The sequence below is a fragment of the Varanus komodoensis genome, unplaced genomic scaffold (genome assembly GCF_004798865.1).
Source record: "Varanus komodoensis strain SLA01 unplaced genomic scaffold, ASM479886v1 scaffold1, whole genome shotgun sequence".
NCBI lineage: Eukaryota > Metazoa > Chordata > Lepidosauria > Squamata > Varanidae > Varanus > Varanus komodoensis.
In genome coordinates this window covers 109860666-109880654 of record NW_025335268.1, presented here as the reverse complement: position 1 = coordinate 109880654, position 19989 = coordinate 109860666, and the positions used below count along the sequence as shown (strand labels likewise).

Below are 19989 nucleotides of genomic sequence, written 5' to 3'. Positions count from 1 at the left end.
GTCATCCAGAATTTTGGAGTGTGTTACTATCAGTATGCTGAAAACACACAGCTCTAGTCCTCCTTTTCATCATCAGCAGGTAAGGCTGTGGATGTGCTAACAGCACCTGGCTAGAAAAATGGATGGACGAGGACCAACAAACTGAAACTCAATCCAGACAAAATTGAGGGGCTGTCAGTGGATGGATATTTTGACTGGATTGGGGGTGTTCAACCTGTTCTAGATGGGACTGCACTCCCCCTGAAGGAGCAGGTACACAGCTTGGGAGTGCTCTTTGATCCTTCTTTGTCATCTTAGGTTTGGGTGCTATCATTTGCTTGGAGCACCTTCTACCAGCTTGGTTGGTGGTCCAGCCATGGTCCTATCTGGACAAGGGTAGCTTGGCTTCAGTAATCTAGTACTCTCTTAACTCAGTTATTGCATTGCACTCAACATGGGGCTGCCCTTGAAGACTGTTCTTAAGCTGCAGCTGGTACAGAATGCAGGAGCCAGATCAATAACTGGGACTCACAGTGCAACACATAAGACCAAACTCATAAGACCAGTTCTGGCCCATCTGTGCTGGCTGCCTGTATGCTTCTGGTCCCAATTCAAGGTGCTGGTTTTAACCTATAAAGCTTTACATGACTTACAACCACAATATCTATTGGAGCATTTCTTCCATCTGTGATCTCCCCAGAGACTACACTCAACCTCTAGGGCCTTCCACTGAATGCCAACTCCAAGGGAGGTGCAGAAGGTGGCAAAGGGGAGGGGGTTCTCAGTGTTGCCCCCCATCTAGAATCTGCTCACTGTGGCCAGGCTGGTGCCAAATTTGTCATATTTTTGGCACTAGGTTAAGACAATCCTTCTTTGAGGCTTTAATGACTTACTTGGCCACTCAGGGGCTTCAGGGGTATCACCAGATGTTTTGCAGAGTCTCTTTTCATTATTCCCCTTTGTCTGTTTATTTACTTTCTGTTTTTAGCTGTTTTAAACATTTGAATTTATTTTATTGTACTTTTATCATCTGTTTTTATGGACCATGTAAACCCCGCAGAGGACTTAGCTGTGGGGTGGTATAGACATGAAATAAATGACTTCAAAATAGCTAATACAGGATACTTATTCAAGTTTACTTCACTAGTCACATGTTTCTTTCCACAGGTTCCTATATCACTTGACTCTCACAGTCTATCCATAGACTGGTTCTTGAGTCTGACACTAAGCTGTTTTGGTACCAAAGTTTACCTCTGTCAAGGTATACCAACAGATATACCAACAAGCATAATAATAACGATTCTGTGCTAACATTGGGGTACTTGCACTGAGCTTTCCTAAATTAAGCAGCAATCTGAAATTTTGCTTTGACTAAAAAAAAAATTATCACCACAGTGCACAATCTTTAGTAGAGTTTGATGGAAGAGAAGGCAGCAGGTCCAGATGGACCAAGCAAGATGGAACAGTAGCACATTTGAAGGATCAGGTGTAAGGAACCTTAGGAATAACTGAAAGCCTTAAAATATCAGCTTGATATTTTTGTACTGCTAGTTACCAAGAGAATGTCATACAAGATTGAAATAGTGCACTAACTGAATAGGCAGGACAGCTAACACATGACTGGCAAGAGAGTTGATCTGTATTTACGAGTCCAGGATTCAACATCCATCTCTACCACCGTCAGTCTCACAGTCATGGTTAAAAGAAAAGCAAGAGAGAAAGCTACATACAATATGATAGCCCACACTCAAAGTTCAGCATGGGTTGAGTGTGGGCTGTTGTTGAACCATGGGCTACCAATGAACACACTGCTATAGTGAATCAACCTAGCTGCACTAACAAACCATTGTTTCTTATCTACATGCAATCCACACAGAGAACCCCAGGTTTGCTGCTGGTGGTGAACTGTTTCTGACTACCACCTGTACAGTTAGAGTAAAATTAATCTGCCTCAGAATATTTTGAGAGTAACCACAATAATGCTTTAAAGAACACTGAAAACTGAGGGCTCAACCCTACACATGTATTGGCAGAAAAAAGTCCTACAACCCCCAACATTCCCCAGCCAGGAATGCTGGAAGTTGTAGGGGCTTTTTAAGTCTAAACATGTGTAGAATTGTCTCCTAAACTGTTTATAAATGAGAAGAAGTGTATCAGATTTGCATTCTGTCCTTCCACCAGGGAGCTCATGGGTACCCCCATGCTGTTTATCTTCACAAACTCTATGAGGTTACCTGGCTGGCCAGAAAAATCAATTACTTTGCATAGGATGTGAATCTGCAGATCCTACTCAAGTTTATTGGAAATACTAAGAAGTCAATTAAAATCTCAAAAGCACAGAGGCAAGAATGCCCATGCATTTAAAGTTATGGTACTACTGAAATTGCAGGTACTACTGAAATTGCATGAGTCGAATGTAAACTAAACATATTTGAAAAATTCATCAAATTGGTAGTTTGAAACATTTGGATCAGCTCCATTGGAAGAAAATAATAATTACAAAATGTTTAACAAACAGCTCAATAGATTCTCATGCACATGCAGAATGTACTGTGCAAGCAGAATTTTCAGAACAAAGCAAACTCTTGATGAGATTTATTTACCAGATAAATTCTTGAGGAACACTTGGAGGGAAGAACTGCTTCCAAAACGTGCTTAAGATTGTGTGTCTACTGTGACTAAAACAGCCAGGAAAAAATGCTCCACACTTTAAACTACCAGCTGCTTTACAACAGCTGCAGCTAGAACACAGCAAATGCATCCAAAAAGATCAATGCACCCTGCCTGCAAATCTATTCACTGGTGGGCTAATGCTTTGATCAACAACCATACACTCTTTTCTTATGTGCTAAGTTTCAGGTACTGCAATTTCTGTTCAGCTTGCACAAACTGCATTATGTGTATAATCTGATGATACATTTTTAGCATCGGAGGCAGTGAAAAAGCAACAACATTAAACATAGACAAGAGATTCAACATTATGGCCAGGCAGTGTGTTTCTGAATGAGTCATAAGTCAGCATTTAGAACTCGAAATGATGACCACCACTGATCATTGTATAAAATAGTAGTGGCTTATGAGCAAAAGGTTGCCCATTCAGCCAAGCCTTGCTTTAGTTTGTGTTCCCAAGTGACCACAGGACAGAGGTCCGATGCATTACTCCACAGCAGTCCATTCTGCTAGTAACACATCCTAGCAATACCCATTATTGATGCAACAGTCAAAAAAGATGAAAGGCTTAACTGTGCATCACTTCAGAAGAATGAAAAAGGGCCTGAACCAGAGAACAAGTCAAAAGAAATTGATTGAGATAGATAACTGATCAATCTCATTTAACCTCTCCACATATTTAGGGATCTGCTAAACATTGTCAGTATATCTAACCAACTAGGGGTATAGTACATCATTAGTGTGCCATGCTATCAGCTTTTTGTAAGCAGAAATGGTGGTGCCAAAGGCTGGCATAGTTGGATACCCACTGAGGACCACAGGCCTGGAAGGGGCCCAGATTGCTGGCCCTATTTCTCTACCTGTTTATTTGTCCTTTCCAAGTACGTAAAATGACAAAAGCAAGCAAATGGAGCAAATGTCTCTGTTTGCCCTACCATCCTCTTCTGGTGACGATCATTGTGGAGAAGGTGGTGACACTGACAAGAAAATGTGGACCTTGTCAGTACTCTGCCCACAAAACCGGTTCCCAGAAAACCTGAGTTGGCATTGAGCAGACCTCACTAATTTTTCCAATGTACCTATGTAGACCCATTTCTTAGTGTTTTTAATATAAAACAAAAAACAGGTTTCCTTGGATTTGAAGGAGCTGTTGAGTACAGCCACATATAAATTTCCAAAATATCATTAAAAAGATTTGAAAGCTTTCTTATCACATTTATTCATTCATCCTCATTCTGTAAAAATAAAAAGAGGGCATTCCAATCAACCAAACACTGCTAAAAACAGATGGTCACTATCCATAACTGAACCATCCTGCGATTTGCACTAATTTCATATCGATTATATATGTAGGCAAATAATCTATATGAGGCAGAAAGAATAACAGTAGACTTCCATGGAGAGCCTGGCTCCTCCAAAAATTTCAGTCAAAATTTGCTTTCTGGCCCTGGGGGTGGGGGCCTTCCCAAAACCAGCTGGCCTCTTGAAATCCTAGGAGAACAGCATGCATTATTATTATAAATACATTACCTTTATATCCCATCTTTTTTCCTCTTGCAAGGAACCTAAGGCAGTTTACACAGTTCTCTTCTCCTTTTTATCCTCACACTTGTGAGACAGGTTTGCCTTAGAGTGAGTGACTGGCCCAAAGTCACCCGGTGAGCTTCATGGCCCAGTGGGGAATAGAACCCCACTCTCTCTCTGAGGTCCCAGTCTGACCATGCCACATGGGTTACATTTCAAAGCTATTTAGCATAAACAATGCTGTTTTCCTCCAATTCTGAAATCATTTAATGTAAAATGCTCACTTGATTTCTGTGGAATTGCTCATAACTAAGAAGTTTTAGAACAAGGACCTAGTTTGAAATACAAAGTATCTTTGTAATGTTTTCAAGCCTTATGCTAACAATGCTGAAGCAAGATTGTTTTAATGTCTGGTATGTAATAAAGAAATTAGCAGTAAAAGTCACTCTATATCCATGTTGGTTTTACCATCACCTTGAGGCTACTGACCCATGCAATTTTATCTCCTATAAACACTTGAGACTTTGTTACAGAACTGGTAGTGTTTTCAACTTACGCTCTGGGTAACCCTGAAGGATCACAGAGCTGAAGAATTTTTAGGATACAGAACCCAACCAGGGAAATTCAAAGCTAGAATATTCTAGACAGAAAATTCCCAGCAAAGAAGAGACCATCACCTATCCAGGTAATTGGTTTAATTTTCAAACAGATGTTTCTGCCAAGGAGAAGTAACTGGGGAGCACAAAAAAAGAAAGCTCTACCTACAACCCAGGGAAGCATGAAAGCTGTTCTATTTTGTTTCCAACACAGCATTTACCTTTCCAATAAGCAAGCCAGACCAAACAGTAAATATCTCTCTATCCCAAACCAAAAAGCAGTCAAACAATTGAGATAACGAGGTATAGATGAATAATACACAAAAGGTTGGGTGATGTTCTTTCATCTATACAGGGTATAAACACAGTCATTAAGCAACAGAGGACAGTAAAATTAAGTTGCATGGGATTTTTCAAGTACCAGAAATACTCAAATGTGTTTCAACCACAGGTGTACCTTCAGTACATAAAGGCAAATGATAAAAAAGTGATTCACAGGTGTGAAATATTTCAGGCCAAACTTTTCAGACCTATCGACAATATAGAATATTGCAATATTTTCACCCAAAATTATACATCAATACACTGTATCCCAAATATATGATGAAAGATACATCTATACAGTGTGTGTTTTTAAGGGGGAAAACCCTCACCAATTCAGGCACAAATTCATAGCCTCTGAAAAAAACAAATAGAATACATATGCATATGCCTATTCAGTACCTTTAAAATGAAATAGAGCCTTAGGCTCTATGCAACCATGTAATTCTGAGAAATGCAAGAAACTGTAGGAGTTCTGAAAACAAGTTCAGAAAAGAAAAACTATCATTTTAAACAAATTAAAAAGGCACCATTTCCCATATATAAAAACTTGCCAACTTACTTATAACAGAAGGTCAACCAAAATATTAATTATTGGAACCATTCAGAAGGTTCCCCTCCAGGAAGTATAAGCTAGCCACAAAAATGGAGAAGGCCTGGATCCCACTTTGATTGCTGTCACAGGTGTAGTACTCACAGGTGTGGTTAACAAGGCCTGTTAGAACTGCCGTTGGATCCTTAAGGTGACCCAGCCTGCTAACAGGAAGTTGTTACAGAAATTTCACCAGTTTTCCAAAACACTATACAGCACATGATAACCAAACATCTAAGCTCGAACAATGTATAGCAGTGTAGTTAATAAATTGTTTCAACAAATAACCATCCGGTCCATCGTCTCATGTAAACCAACAGGAGATCTAAGGTGCAATCCTAAGTATGTTTTGGCAGGAAACAGCCTGCTATTTATCTATCTGATATGGTCTGGTGTTTTCTATATTTCCCATAACTATGATTCTAAAGTACCATGACTCTAAAAAATTACCCTAAAGAACCTGAAGATATTCTTAAAGGAAACAACAAAGTACTAGATGCCCTACTAAGTAACTGTAACCTATGCAGTTGTGATTGAAGTAGCAAGAGAAATCAGGTAACAATTATATGGGCAGAGGAAAATGAGATATTAAGGCAACCTTCTGGAATCTTAACAAACTAGGAAGATTTCTGCCAAGTTATCAAATTAGTCACATGTACATGATATGAGGGAGTTGGGAGAACCACAGTGTTCTACCCTGTGGCGCCTATTCTGGCATACCCCTTACATAGTTCAGAGTTTATTCGTCCAACTTCAGCTTAGTGCAATGGAGCACAATGAAAAACTCCAAGTGAATCATTAAGAGTTTAGTTTATCAAATGGCACACATGCACTGTAATTTACAGCCTCTCAAGCCAGTTTTCCTGTGCAACTGGCAAGTGAAAAACCGATGGCTAAAATTATTGTGTGCAGGCAACAACTTAAAGCTGTAACTAGTCTACAATTGTCCAAGGGAAGCCTTTAGCAGGCTCCTCCTGGGATATTTTGCTACCTGAAGCACCCCCATTTCATGTAGAAAAGCCTTTCTTCAGCACTGAATACTTTCTTTAACATTGATGGATGGGACAGCATCCTCCACCACACCTGAGGCAAGCTAGCTGAGGGGGCATAAGGGCAGGTGACACCCAATATTCCCCATCAGTTTTCTGTCACCTTGAGCATTTGCCACCTGAGGCCACTGCCTGATTTGGCTTTAAAGAAGAGCAAGCCTTCTCTGACAGGTCCACCATGACACTGTCAGTCATGTCATCAGGGCACAGTAGATACAGAAGTCTAAATTTTGATCCCATAAGAGATTCTGTTCCAAACACTGTTCAGTCCCCCAAAGTGCACTGAGGAAGTAACACAGTGGCAGAACACCTGCTGCATACAGAACATCTCAGAGTCAGTCTCCAGGGCTGGAAGGATGCCTGCCTGAAATCCTGGAAAGTCACTGTCAGTTGGCATCAAAAACACTGGGCCAGTTCAACCAAAGGTCGGTGTAGTAGATATGGTTTTACTGCGACTTGGGAGATGCAGGCTATAGTCAGGAAGCTTGCTGGATGCTTTAGGGCCTCTAGGGACTCTTAGCCTAACCTGTCTCACACGCATCTTGTTCTGAGGGAAAATGAAAAGGAGGAAAACCTTCTAAGCTGCCCCCTGGGTTCCTTGCAGGAATGCAGAAAAGAGAGAAGGTAATGTAATAAAAACAATGTTAATACTCTATGGCAGATTCCTGTACCAATATGACTTTGTTTCTTCCCAAGAAATCTGAGTATTCTTAAGGACAGAGCAACACAAGCATATACCAGAATTGTCTTTGGGCTTCGGTGAAAATCCAGGACAGATCTGGTCTCCCATGAGAACATTTCTCAAACTGTGGGTCAGGACCCACCAGTGGCTACTAGTCTACTTGCAGGTATATCGCAGTGCTGCCGTTTGCCCAGTGCTTCTTTGACTGACCACCCCAGTCCATGGGTACAGCCAGGTGCAGTAGCAAGAGCTGGTAAGAGAAGACAGACACTTGTTCTGGGAAAAAATGGTATTAAAACATGAATAAAGAGAAAAGAGACAATACAAGGAAGAGAATCAAGGAAACACAGTGGAAAGAACAGATGGAAGAAACTGGCACAATAAAGGGGTAGGTTACAAGTTAGGTACAAAAAGGAGAACAGGGGAGAAATAACAGGGCATAAGAATGTTTTAAGAGGCATGTGGTAAAGAAGCAGAAAACAACACAAAACAAAAAGGTTTTACTTTTTGCTTCTGGATCAACCAATTCTGCCTAAAATTGGAAGGCAGAGCCATGATACCTGCAGAGCCAATGCCTGTGCTTCACTTTAAGAAAGCTGAATCATGGAACTCCCTGCTATAAGGAAATATCTGGGGCAAAGAATTTAGCCATTTCCAAAGCAGGAGTAGATTGAAATATAAAATGACCAGCTGATTAAACCATCCTGTGCCTCCCTCTGCCACCGTTTTGTGACTGGCCCCACCTCAGCACTACCATTTGTTGGCTAGGGGCCTTTGGTCATTTTTGGCTCTTTAGGAGAAGCCCAGGGGTAGGACATTTAAGAAACCCTGACCATTACAAACCAGACCCTTGTGGGGCACATGGAAAGTGGGGGTCCTCCCCAACAACAGAACAGGGGCAGTGGTTGATTTTCAGTCTCAGAGGCTTCATTTCTATAATGTAGATAGGAATAGGAATTATACTTTTCTTTTCCACTGATCGTGGAAGCAGATTTTAATGTCATGTATGAGAACACCACTCAAGCCCATTTACACAGAAGTTACTGCAACTGAATCCATGAATCACTTATTTCCAGGTAGTAGAACTGAAGCCTCTTAAGCACCACTGGAATAAGCATGGCAGAATGCCAAGTAGCAGCCCAGTCCCATGCATGTTTGAAAGTGAGTTCTGATGAACTTAGGGGAATGCACTCTCAAGCACTTGCAGGAGAGCATCCCAAAGCGACAATCCTACACCCACTTATCAGAACGCAAACTTAGTGAGAACATACCTCAGAGTAGCCACACATACCCCCACTGTGAGAATGTGCTTATGGATGTGGGGTGGAGTCACACTGGGGGCTTCTACTGCTGGCAGTCAAAAGGCACTGGGCAACTTTTCCATCTTTTCCTCTTGAAATGTTTCTGTGCATTAAGGAGTCCAAGAAGTGGTAAGCAAAAAACAGGAAGGTCACAAACAGATGACCTTCTGCAAACACACACACTGGGTGTGTTTCATTATTCATTCTCCTGAACTATGCAGGAGAATGAATAATGAAAACATGCAATAAATTGAATTGCATCCATTCAGCTTAAATGCTGTCATTTTTGACTTAGGTTCATAGATCACAACCTGGAATTAGTTTTAAAGGTTCAACGTGTCCCTAATTTCTTAATGAATGGTTTGATTTCAAAAGTTTCAAAATGAGCCAGACCGCTACAAAAAAAGTTTGAGCTTAACCTTTTTGCCTATTGTTACTGCAATAAACAACCATCTTTATGAATGTCTAAGCACTTGCTCTTGCTTGTGCTGTGTCTAGCGGGTTTGTTTGTTTTCTTTTTACGTTTCCAATTTACAGTTTATAAACCAGAAGACACAAGTTTCTCTGCGTAACACAACCAGCCTTCCCACTACGTCTCCATGGAACTGGTAAACACATCCTGTGAGTCAGGAAAAGACAGGCACAGTTCAGAGCAATGTGCACAACTATCTTCAGCTGCTAGCATGGAAGGATTTTATTTTCCGGAGAGAATTAAAGAGCACCTGAACGCAGAGTAATTTTTCAGCGAATACAATTGAGAATGCAGCATAAAGCGACTGTGGGGAGGGGGGAGTAAATCCAAGCTACTTTTAAAAGATGAACACGACTATTTAAAAAGCTCTAACCCCACCTCATCCCACCAATTCCAACCACTTGCAAGATCTGTACGGCAAAACAAATCACACTTACCAAGTTAAAGAAACCCTTATCGCTCCACTAGCCAATCTTCCTCAGCGCTGAGACAAAATCAAAACACAGGAACACATCACCCTCCAACGCGAAGCTGATTCCACTCGGAAACACATTTGGTTAAAATAAAATGATCCTAATCAAAAAGCCCAGCCTTTCCATCAGGAGCCAGAAGCAGCAACAGCTCAAAGTCTCCTCGCTGGAACGCAGTAGCGGAATCAAAACTTTCCCCCGCGCCGGAGGGTCGGGGGACTTCGCCACCCCAGGAAGGAATCCCCGCGCTCCGTTTCGCGTTGCCTGCCCGCTCTGAACGGAAAGCTGCTGGAAAGTTGAACCACACAAAAGGCCGATGGCTATTTAAAAAAAACACCCGGAGGCGCCCAGTTCAAGAGGCTCCTCCCTTGAGTCTCCCGCAGGAGAAGCGCGGCTCCAGCAGAGAGGCAGATGTTCCGAAGGCATCCGAGGCGGTCACGGGAACGCCGGCGCGCCGCGGCCCCCAGCCCTCGCGCACGCATTCGCGGTGCGCCCCAGGAGCGGCCCCGAGCCCCCGGGGCGACTGAATGCGCGGCGGGCTGGCGTTCCCACGGGCGCCCTCGCCCGCCTCCACCCTCCGACGCGCGCGGGGATGCCAGGAGCAACCAACACGTGGGCGCGTTGGATGTATTATTCCTCTCCCTGTCCCACCCCCCGCGCCCCCCCCCGGCGCCTAGCGGAGTTGCTTTCCAGGAGTTTTTGAGTCACGCCAGGCTGCTCGCTGGTTTGAACGCTGGAAACACTTTCCACTCGACGTGACACATGGTAGCCCCCCTTCCCCGACGTGCTCCTCCTCCGGCCTCAGACAACTAAGGAAACTCCAGCCAGATCGTCCTTATCCGCGAGCGTTTCGTTTTAGCACTTCCCGCCCGCCCGGCGTGATATTCGATCGGCGCTGTTGTTGTTAAGAGACAAGGACAACTTGAAAGAGAGGGTTGCGGAGCGGAGGCTGCGGGGGGCCCAACCAGGCCCCGCCTTCAGGTCTATTCGCCTGCAAATCTTGCAACTGAGACACTGGCATTTTAACAGCCCACAGACTACATCATCGTGCCGGGGCCACTGCTAATTGCCCAAGGTAGCTCTCTGGGCGTGTTCTCTTAAAACAAGCATTCAAAACAAAACCAAAAAAGTCTTAACCTCTATGTCCACTCCAAAGGGAAGCCCATTGATTTCACTGGGTTTAGGACTGAAAGAACCATTCCAGAATTTAACTTTATTATGAAGTCTGGCACTCAATTGCAACATGGTTGGTATTTCTATGGGGAAAATGCCAAGAGAAAGCAAGTCTGGGCTGGATGTAGTCCTATTGATGTTAATGTCAGTTCAGGGCAATGGAGGTTATTTCTTGTGCCCCAGTGTAGAAGGCACCTGCGTTTTTTTAGTACCTGAACATTTCTAGGGCTAGTAAAAATATACTGTTGAAGCTCACTGTGGTGGAAGGGCAGACAGCTACACGTGTTCTGGGTTCAAAGCCTCACCCAGCTCAAACCAAAGCTTTCCATGAGTCATCATGACTCAGCCAATCCTACTTCCTATAATTGCTGTGAAGATAAATTGAGACAATCGTTGTAGCTGCTACCATGCTCCTTATCCAAAGGGTCTGAGAGGTGTGTACAAACGTGAGACAAAGTAAAATAGCCCAGATTTCCCAGCTACAGCTGTTTTGGTCCCTGATGGGGTTTGTTTTTTTTTTTTTTAGTATTTTCCAGCACATCTAAACACAGCAAAGATTCCATGCTAAAGCTATACATCACTTACATGAAAATAGGCATTCACAAGAAAAGAAACAGCTCTTGAAAAGAGCTGGTAGAAAATATGATTCTCACTTTCCTAAACAGCAAAAGCATTTATTCCAGCTTGTTTCTGCGGAGGCAACCCAATTCTTTCCTGAATCAGGCACCCTCCAGATGTTAGATAACTCCTACCATCCCCAGCCAGATTAGGCATTAGCACTTCAAGACATTCTTCCTCTACAGTACAGGGGTTCAGAGTGACAGACTCACCCATACTCAAGTCTCTTGTGGGAGCAGCAGGGTGCTCAGGCATCTCTCATGTGAGAGGGCCATGGAGAAAGGCAGGAACTCTGAAAGGTGCAACAAGACATCTTAAAGTAGCCAGATGGGGAGGCGTGATTGGGCTCCAGGCCTGGCCCGGCCCAGGTTCCTCCTTGCACATCTATCCCCAAACTAGCTAGCCAGGATTTGAAAGGGACTGTTTACTGGGCCAACTCTTCTGCCAGTGAAGCTGAATCTGAGGTATGATAGAAACAATTATCTTTAATTCTGAACTATATAAGGCAAAGTTACATAACTAACAAACCAATTTTGTAGTCACTTCAGAAAGACAGCTTTGTCAAACAATGCAAGTGACTAGTTTTCCCTAACCTTGGCTCTTTGGCCCTTGTGGACAACAGAAGGCAGTATTCCTTTTGGCAAAGTTCCTGACCATTCTCCGTGGCTGAGGAAGTCCAACCCATCAGGAGGGCACTGAGGAAAGCTGCACTCAATTATCAATAAATAATGCTGTTGAGCCTATAGTCTATGATGGCTCTTTTTCCCTGGCCTTTCCCCGTATCCATAAAAGGTCTTCACCCTTCCTCCTCCTTACCAAACTTTTTGTGTTGTTGAGGAACTTCTGCTCTCACATATCCAAAGTCTAGATGTGTACCAAGAAGTCTTTGTATTATCATTTTTGGTCATTAGGGCTTCTGACACTTGATTGCTACCTACAGCATACTGCCTAATCTGGAATAAATGTCAAGCACTGGGAAGATCCTGCTTTATTTTGTAGGAACTAGAAGTAAATGACTGTCAGTTCTGCTTTAGCTTTCTTATTCAACAGGAGTGCACAAATAGTATCACCATCTTGTGGTACTTGAAAAGTCACTGTTAAAACCACCAGAGCCTGTAATACACACATCCATTTGTTTGCCCTACTGTGGGCCCCAGTCAAACCTGTTTATAGGCCCGTGAAGCACGTAAGGAATCACATGGTACTCGAGAGAAGCCAAAACCAGTTTCAGGAAGTCAGTCTTACTGTTTCCAACTGCATTTACGCATATCCATCACTTGTTGCCCTTTCCTGCTTCCCTTTATCCATTTTGTCTCCATCACACTTTAAATTTGGTCTATGGGCCTGTCTTTCATTATCCTATAAAAAGCAGCAGTGGAAACTCTGAAGTTGCTTGCTATAACAAAAATAAGCATATAAAAAGTGCAAAACCATCTACTCCTGCCACCATTTCAAGAACATTACCTAATTTTTAGACATCCATATTTCTTTGAATAGTGTGCATTCCCTGCCACACAAGGAATACATTCAAGAACAACTGACCAGCAGTAACCTAAATTGCATCCTGCTCACATAAGCCACCTGTAGCCCAATGGGTTTTCCTTATGCAGTAAATGCTTCCTGCACTGCACTAAAGGAAGTTCATGTGTGCACAGTTTGTCTGTTTGTGCTAGTGTAAAATAGAATATGGAGCTAAAACTTTGTTTTAGGAGTGAAATGAGGCTAAAATGGCTTATGATCTGCTTTAGTGAACTGCTACATGCATTAACCTGAATGGGATTAACCAGGGGATGCCTGGTTAGACATGGTTAGAAGCCATGATCAAGCTATCCATGATGGTTGGGCCTAGTGCCATGACAGTAGCAGGAGGCAGCCTGCAATGTATGTATCTATGTAAGTTATTCCATATATGTAGCTTGGAATTTCGACGTGGTATAAATCTTGCATCAAAAACCACTGACAAAACTCCAGTCTCAGTTATCACTAATATCTGCCAGATTTTTTTCTAGCCCTTTAGCTTTTACTGGGTTCCAGATAAAATGCTTATTCCTTCCTTCTAGTAGTTAGACTTATTCATCAACTAGCAGTCCTGTTCTGAGTGGCTTTTTGTCATTCTACAAACTGATCCAGTCTGCCTATCTGCTAAGTTACTAAGACCTTAATTCCACTTTAGCTCAATAAATAGTTATCAATTTTCCAATATATGCCTTTTCACTAAAGTGGAACTGTATATTTAAAACCACTTCCTGCACATGAATTTAAAACGCATAGAAGTTATTTGTGGTGACTGAAAATTAAAGCTGTGCACATATTAGCAGTCTTGCTTTTTAGGGTAAGAACTTTTATTTCAGTCCCAGTTTTTATCAGGGCTCAAAACCTCAGAATCTTGCTAAGATATATAAACCCCTGCAATATTATGCAATGGAAATGTTCACTGAAGCCACCAAAGCTTGACTGATTAGGTTGGGATGCTATGAAATCTCAACATTTTGCATAGTTTCCAGCTGAAAACAGAAGTTGGCCCAAGATAACTTGGAAGTTAGCCAAAACTGGAGGAAACAGTCCTAAATATTAAGTAATCAATCTGCTTTTTCTTGGATTTATTGACAACATCCAAGTGGTTTTTGAATTCCATTTAAGCATTTATTTTCTTAAAATATTACTATTTCAAAATAATAGAATTCCTGATATGTCTCTTTAAATGCTTATAACAGAGTATGGGATGACAGCCTCTTGATACATATTTTTGGTGTTTGACTTGAGTTCATGCTATATAATTATCTAATCCAGAGACAGGGAATGTTGTTTGACTATAATTCCCATCAGCTCTAACTGTTAGCCATACTGACTAGGGCCGAAGGGGATGGCAGTCCAGCATCATTCAGAAGATCACCAGTTCTTATCCTTGATCTAGTCCATTCTTTGAAAATTCTCTACTCTCTACTGCTAAATATACTTCTTGTGCTGTGGAAGCTATTCTTAGCCATGGTATTCTAGGAGGAAGGAGTGCCTAATGATCTTATGATTATAATGAATTTCAAGAACTTCTTATAAGCATATTAACTGCTCTGAACTTGAAAGCATTTCTATACATAATGATGTAGGGTGCTAGAGAAGGCAGGCAGAACAGCAGTGTGCGCTCAGGCTTAAGAGATCTATTTGCTTTTCCACTAGAATCCAAGTGGGGCCTAGTGCAAAAGACATTCATGGATAATTAAGGAATCCCGAGCTTATGCTGGTTTTTGAGTAACAGATCTGAGCAGTGCCCCTGGCTCTTCTATACCATTTGTGGGAGAATTTGGGCAGGAGGGTGCTTTGCACTCATGACCTTCTGATGGGCTTCTCAAGTGTACCAGCAGAATGCTGGAAAGGATTGCTGATTGGCAAATCAATACTGCAAATCAAGCAGACCCTGATCAACCTGCTGCCTACCCTAAGACTACAAAGTCAGACAAATGGTGGGGGGGTTTTTTTGTTAAGTGGGGAGACAATATACTGGAGGAAATAGCCTTCCTTGGTAGTAATGCCATGCTGAACCGCACAACAGACATACCTAGGACAGCACTGTCAATTTGGCAAAAGTCTCACACAGATATGTTCAAAAAGGAATCAGATTGGCTGAGCTTGCCCTGGCACATTTACAAAAGCTAGAAAACTATATATCTCAATGTTTTCCAGATGAAATGGGCACTCAGAATACAGCTTGATCTTCAAAACTGGTATGCTGGCATACAACCTGAAAGGAGGGTGGGCAACCTGTTTTTCAAAGAAACAACTATTTTCACTCATTTTTTGCCAGTGCAACATTTCAAGATGACTAAGGCGTAAGTCATTTAGCTACATTCTACGGTGTTTTCCATTCTTCACCCTCTCCCACCAAAATCTGTTCAACAATTTTTAAAAACACTTCTTACAGACCTATGTAGAACAAAGCTAAAAATGAAGTCATTGTTTGAGAAAGGTCAGGCTTCGTTTCATGTTTCTTACTTACCTTGACAACTGACAAAACAGAAGAACAGAATATTGAACTAGAACTCCACCTGGCTAGTGCAAATGCAAAGGCTTCAGCTGCCATCGTTCAATAACCAACTGCTATGATTTATTGTTTAGACCTCCGAGTGACATAGCTTGACACAAACCAGTTCTCAATAGTTTCCAGCAGAAATTACAATATAGCGCAGTCTTCTCCAACGCAGTGCCCTCTAAATGTGTTGGACTACAATTATCATCAACCTCAGCCAGTATGGATCAGAAGGGTGGCATTCTACTGGTATAAAAGAGAACTGCTCAATACTTAATCCACAATCCTATACTCACTTCTGAGTAAGTCCCATGTCATAAGTGGATATATCCCCCAATAAGGGAAATAAATACAGAGCTCACAGAAAATCAAAATAATTAAGAGCACTTTTCACATGCTTTAAATGACATAGGAAGACATTGTTCCTTCATCTACAGGGACATAAAGGAATATATGAAGTAGATCTCACCCTGACTAGCAAATTGGAATAGTCTAGGAGATTTTGGCTATGCACATGAACATTATCTACCACTCCTGGCATCTTGCACTGCTCACCATAGTATCTCATCACTTTTCATCTTGAGCAAGCAGCACCTCATTTATTTTCAGAGTAAAATACGGAAATCCAAGAAATGTGAAATGCGTAGTATCCCTGTTTAATAACTTATTCAAGCCTGCACCCATGTCACAATCCAGATATTAAAAATGACCCAAACCTATCCTATTACAATCATCCTTGGCAATCTCTGCTGAAATCCCCCCCATAATGAGAGGTGAGGCATGTAACGATCAGGGATAAGGCTTTTAAGTTATAGTGCCTCAATCTGGAATTCTTTCTCTGCCTAGAGAGATTTGCCTTGCATCATCCGGTTTCTTCTGAGCACCTAGTGAATGCCTTTTCATTTCATCAAGCATTTCAGATCTTAGTCTTTGCTTTTTATATTGAATGCTCTAATCCTGGTCTTGTTTCATTGTGCATCGTTTGGGGATGAAGAGCCAGGACAAGACATGTATAAATAAACCAGTGGCAAAATTCCATTGAATGATATAGTCTTTGAATGGACTATTTTTTTCCACCTCAGGTGTGAGATTCAAGCTACATGTGATAACTAAGCACAACCCTGGAAAGGCTGCATCTAACTGGAGTATGGAGTATGCATACTCTGGTCTTTTTCACTTCTGGAAGAAAACATATGTAGTTCCCATTGCTTTCCTGTATTTTTATCTCTACAAGTGAAAAAACAGCTTAGATAGTATAAACTGGAGCCGAACTGGTGAAGAATTTAAGCAGCCTTTCATGTCTGCTTGACTTCTCCTGGGACACAGACTTGGGTTCTAAAAACCATTGAGGACAAACTCACAGAACTCCAATTCATATATAGTTAGAGCATTAAAAAGGAAAGTGTCCTCTGGATCTGACTTTTTGCTTAAATTGGTGGGACCTATGTATCCTGCAGGTGTTTCTTTTCTTCTGGACAAGTCCCAGGTTTTGCAGTACAATAGCAGCAAACACTCAGTGACTGGGTTCAGACAACCCAGAGCCAGTGTGGTCTAACGGTTAAGAGTGTGGGACTGGGACTCGGGGTTTGAGTCCCCATGCAACCATGGAGCCAACTGGGTGACTTTGGGCCAGCCACAGACTTTCAGCCCAACCCACTTCACAGGATTGTTGTTGTAAGGATATGATTGAGAGGGAGAGGAGAATTCTGTGCCACTTTGAATTCCTCAAAATGAAAAAAGGTGGGATATAAATAATAATTAAACAAATGAGACATTTCTTTAACCTAGGACAAGCCATGGCATGCAAAGGTACCAGGTGACATGTGCAATCCTTCTCTGTGGTTGTCCTGCCATGTGACCCCGCCCCCCACAAGCATGAATTATGTGAGGGTTTAAACAACCCTTGCATAACCCTAAAACAAACCATGGGTTATACAATGGTTGTGTAACCATCCTATAATCCATACTCACTGCCTTTGTATGGCACAACAACCCACAGGTGGGGATTCAATATTCAAAGCCTTGGCCACACATGCCCCAAAGAGGGCTGTCACATTATACAAACAGAGCTATTTGGTATTTGAGCAGTCCCTGAATTCCTGTACTTCCAGAGTTCAGAAAACAACAACTTTTGCTCACACTATTAAAAAAAACTATTAATTTAAATTTAAATTAATTTATTAATTTAAATTTAAATTAAAAAAAAACTATTAAAAGTCCCCATGTTGGAACACCACTGCCACCATTGCAAGGAGCAAGCATTAGGTCTAAATAAAAAGCTGTAGGAAAACAATCATAATGATGAGGAAGGAAATTCCATGATCTAGTTATAACCAGCTTTGCAACACTAGCACACCTACAGTTTCTCAGCTTAGTACCCATAAGTCTAGGCTATATAAAGCAGAATATAAGCAAACTGGTAACAGATTTGCCTTTTCTTCCTCCTATAATTATGCATTCCTGTAACAGACAAGTCTGAACAAAGGCAGTGTTCCCTGTCTTAGGAAGTGGCAAGTTCTTGAATCTGTACATCACATTCTGCTATATTCCTGTGTATGCAGAACACAAGAGGTATAAATCCATGTAGCTAAAAAAAAGTTCTGCATAAAGCAGCAGCTGTTGCCACTGGGGACGAATGCTCAGACAGGAAAAACAGGTGATAAAATATTCTTCAAGCATATGCAAGTATGAAACTGTGGATTTATGAATTAGCAGCAGCTGCTCATGGCACCACCCTGTTTGCCCCAGGTATTAAAGTGTATCACCTACTGTCATTTTGCAACATATGGACCCTCGCTAAGCCCTCTGGACAGATATACAATCCACAGTGTAGTTTGGAAAGGAAACACCCCTCCCATAATGCCACGAGTGAAGGAAGCAAGAGCAGAGGGAATGCAGGGGGTCTGTGAACACTGCTTTTCTGCGGCACGTTAAAGCTTCTGAATGCATATTTTTAAATGAATCCCAAATAGTCAAAAATCAGTCCTTTTCCCTTCATGGAAAGTAAGATCTCCTCCTCCAAAAGAACAAATAAAGAGCATAAAGGGTGGTTTGTTTTTTAATTAGTCATGTAGCTTCCTGCCTTACACCACACCTCCTTATTAAGTGTGCTCAGGAGGAAGGACGGATGGACACCAACCAACCAAAGCCTCCCTTACATGTGACAGCTACCAAGGCTGTTGCTGCATTTTCTGCCTCATATCTGCCCAAATGCACTCACATTCATATGATGTGAACAGGAGTACGTTGGGTACTGGGCTGGGCTCGCATTCTTGACAAGTGTGCTGGCTCTTGCTTATCTAAAAGAACTGCCCCTTCTTTTCCTGAGAAGGCTGTTCTGCTTTCTAGCAGCCACTGGACACATACCGGAGGGCATTTCCCATCACCATCATTTCACCAAGGAAACTGCATGGCATCCAGCTTTTAATGACCAAAAAGCAGTGCCCCCAAAATAGAAGACACTGGTGTCCCACTTGGAATACACAGCATGTGACTTCCATGGGGAGTCACCATGACAGCCAGTATGGCTTTTTAAAAAACATTTTAATAACTAATCCCAGAGGCACTGTGCACAATTGGGCAGCATACAAATGTTTGAAAGAAGAAGGAAGGAAGGAAGGAAGGAAGGAAGGAAGGAAGGAAGGAAGGAAGGAAGGAAGGAGAAATGTAAGTACTGGACGGGGAGTCAGGAATCCAGGTTCCCGTCCCTGTTTGGCCACAAAGTTCACTGGGTGACTTTGGGCCAGTCACACTCTCTCACCCTGGCCTTCCTCACAGGGTTGTTGCAGGGGTGAAATGGAGAGCAGGGGGAGAATTACGTAAGCTGCCTTGGAGTCCTGGCAAGAAAAAAGGCAGCCTATAAATGAAAAATAAATACATCCGGGAAACACATTGGCCCTTATTCTCAATCTGTAAGAGCTGCTGTGCTTACTTATGAGAAGGAACAAATGCTGTGTTTAAAAGCACACTCTGTTATTTGCATGACCCAAGGGTGAGCCCTAACACTGAAAACAGGTTCTTTGGCTAAACACTCAAATGCTGACTCAAATGAAGCACCAATTACAAGTTGGAGGAATGCCTGTTTCCTTCCACATTGTTATTCTAGCATCTCTAGTGCTAAAAACATGGAAGTTTCATTATTCCAGTTCTTTTTTCATGCACCTGGAAAGAACAAGTTTTAAAAGAGCAGTTCCATCCTCTGAAACAGTTAAAACTTTTCACTGTACCTTTCTACTCTGATGTCATCTCTTGCCTCACCAGAGGTACGTTTGGCTGCTATAGCGTCCTTCTCAGGTACAGCAAGGAGAGAATGACAGAGCACAGGAATATTGCTGAAGTTATGGAAAAAGCAGGGATATGATTAGTTACTGGAGAAGGATGCCTACATTCATGCTGAGATCATGCATACAAAGCTTGTCCTGGAATTTAGAATAATGATTAAAAGTTCCCACACAATAACTTTGGGGTGGTAGTGAAGAAAGGGATTACTACACTTTAAGATCAGTCATTAGCTCAAGGTCA

The 19989-nt window shown here is 42.1% G+C and overlaps 1 protein-coding gene across 8 annotated transcripts in view; it reads right to left on the bottom strand.

Moving 5' to 3' along the window:
- TACC2 (transforming acidic coiled-coil containing protein 2) overlaps nucleotides 1–19989 on the bottom strand; it is a 189855-nt gene that overhangs the window by 121240 nt on the left and 48626 nt on the right. For 7 of the 8 annotated variants that reach the window (XM_044440298.1, XM_044440279.1, XM_044440288.1 and 4 more), the window contains one exon: nucleotides 19695–19799. The exons of the other annotated variant lie outside the window; for it this stretch is intronic. In XM_044440298.1, the coding sequence (XP_044296233.1) occupies nucleotides 19695–19799 (105 nt within the window). The remainder of the gene's footprint in view (nucleotides 1–19694; nucleotides 19800–19989) is intronic. 8 annotated transcript variants of the gene reach the window in all.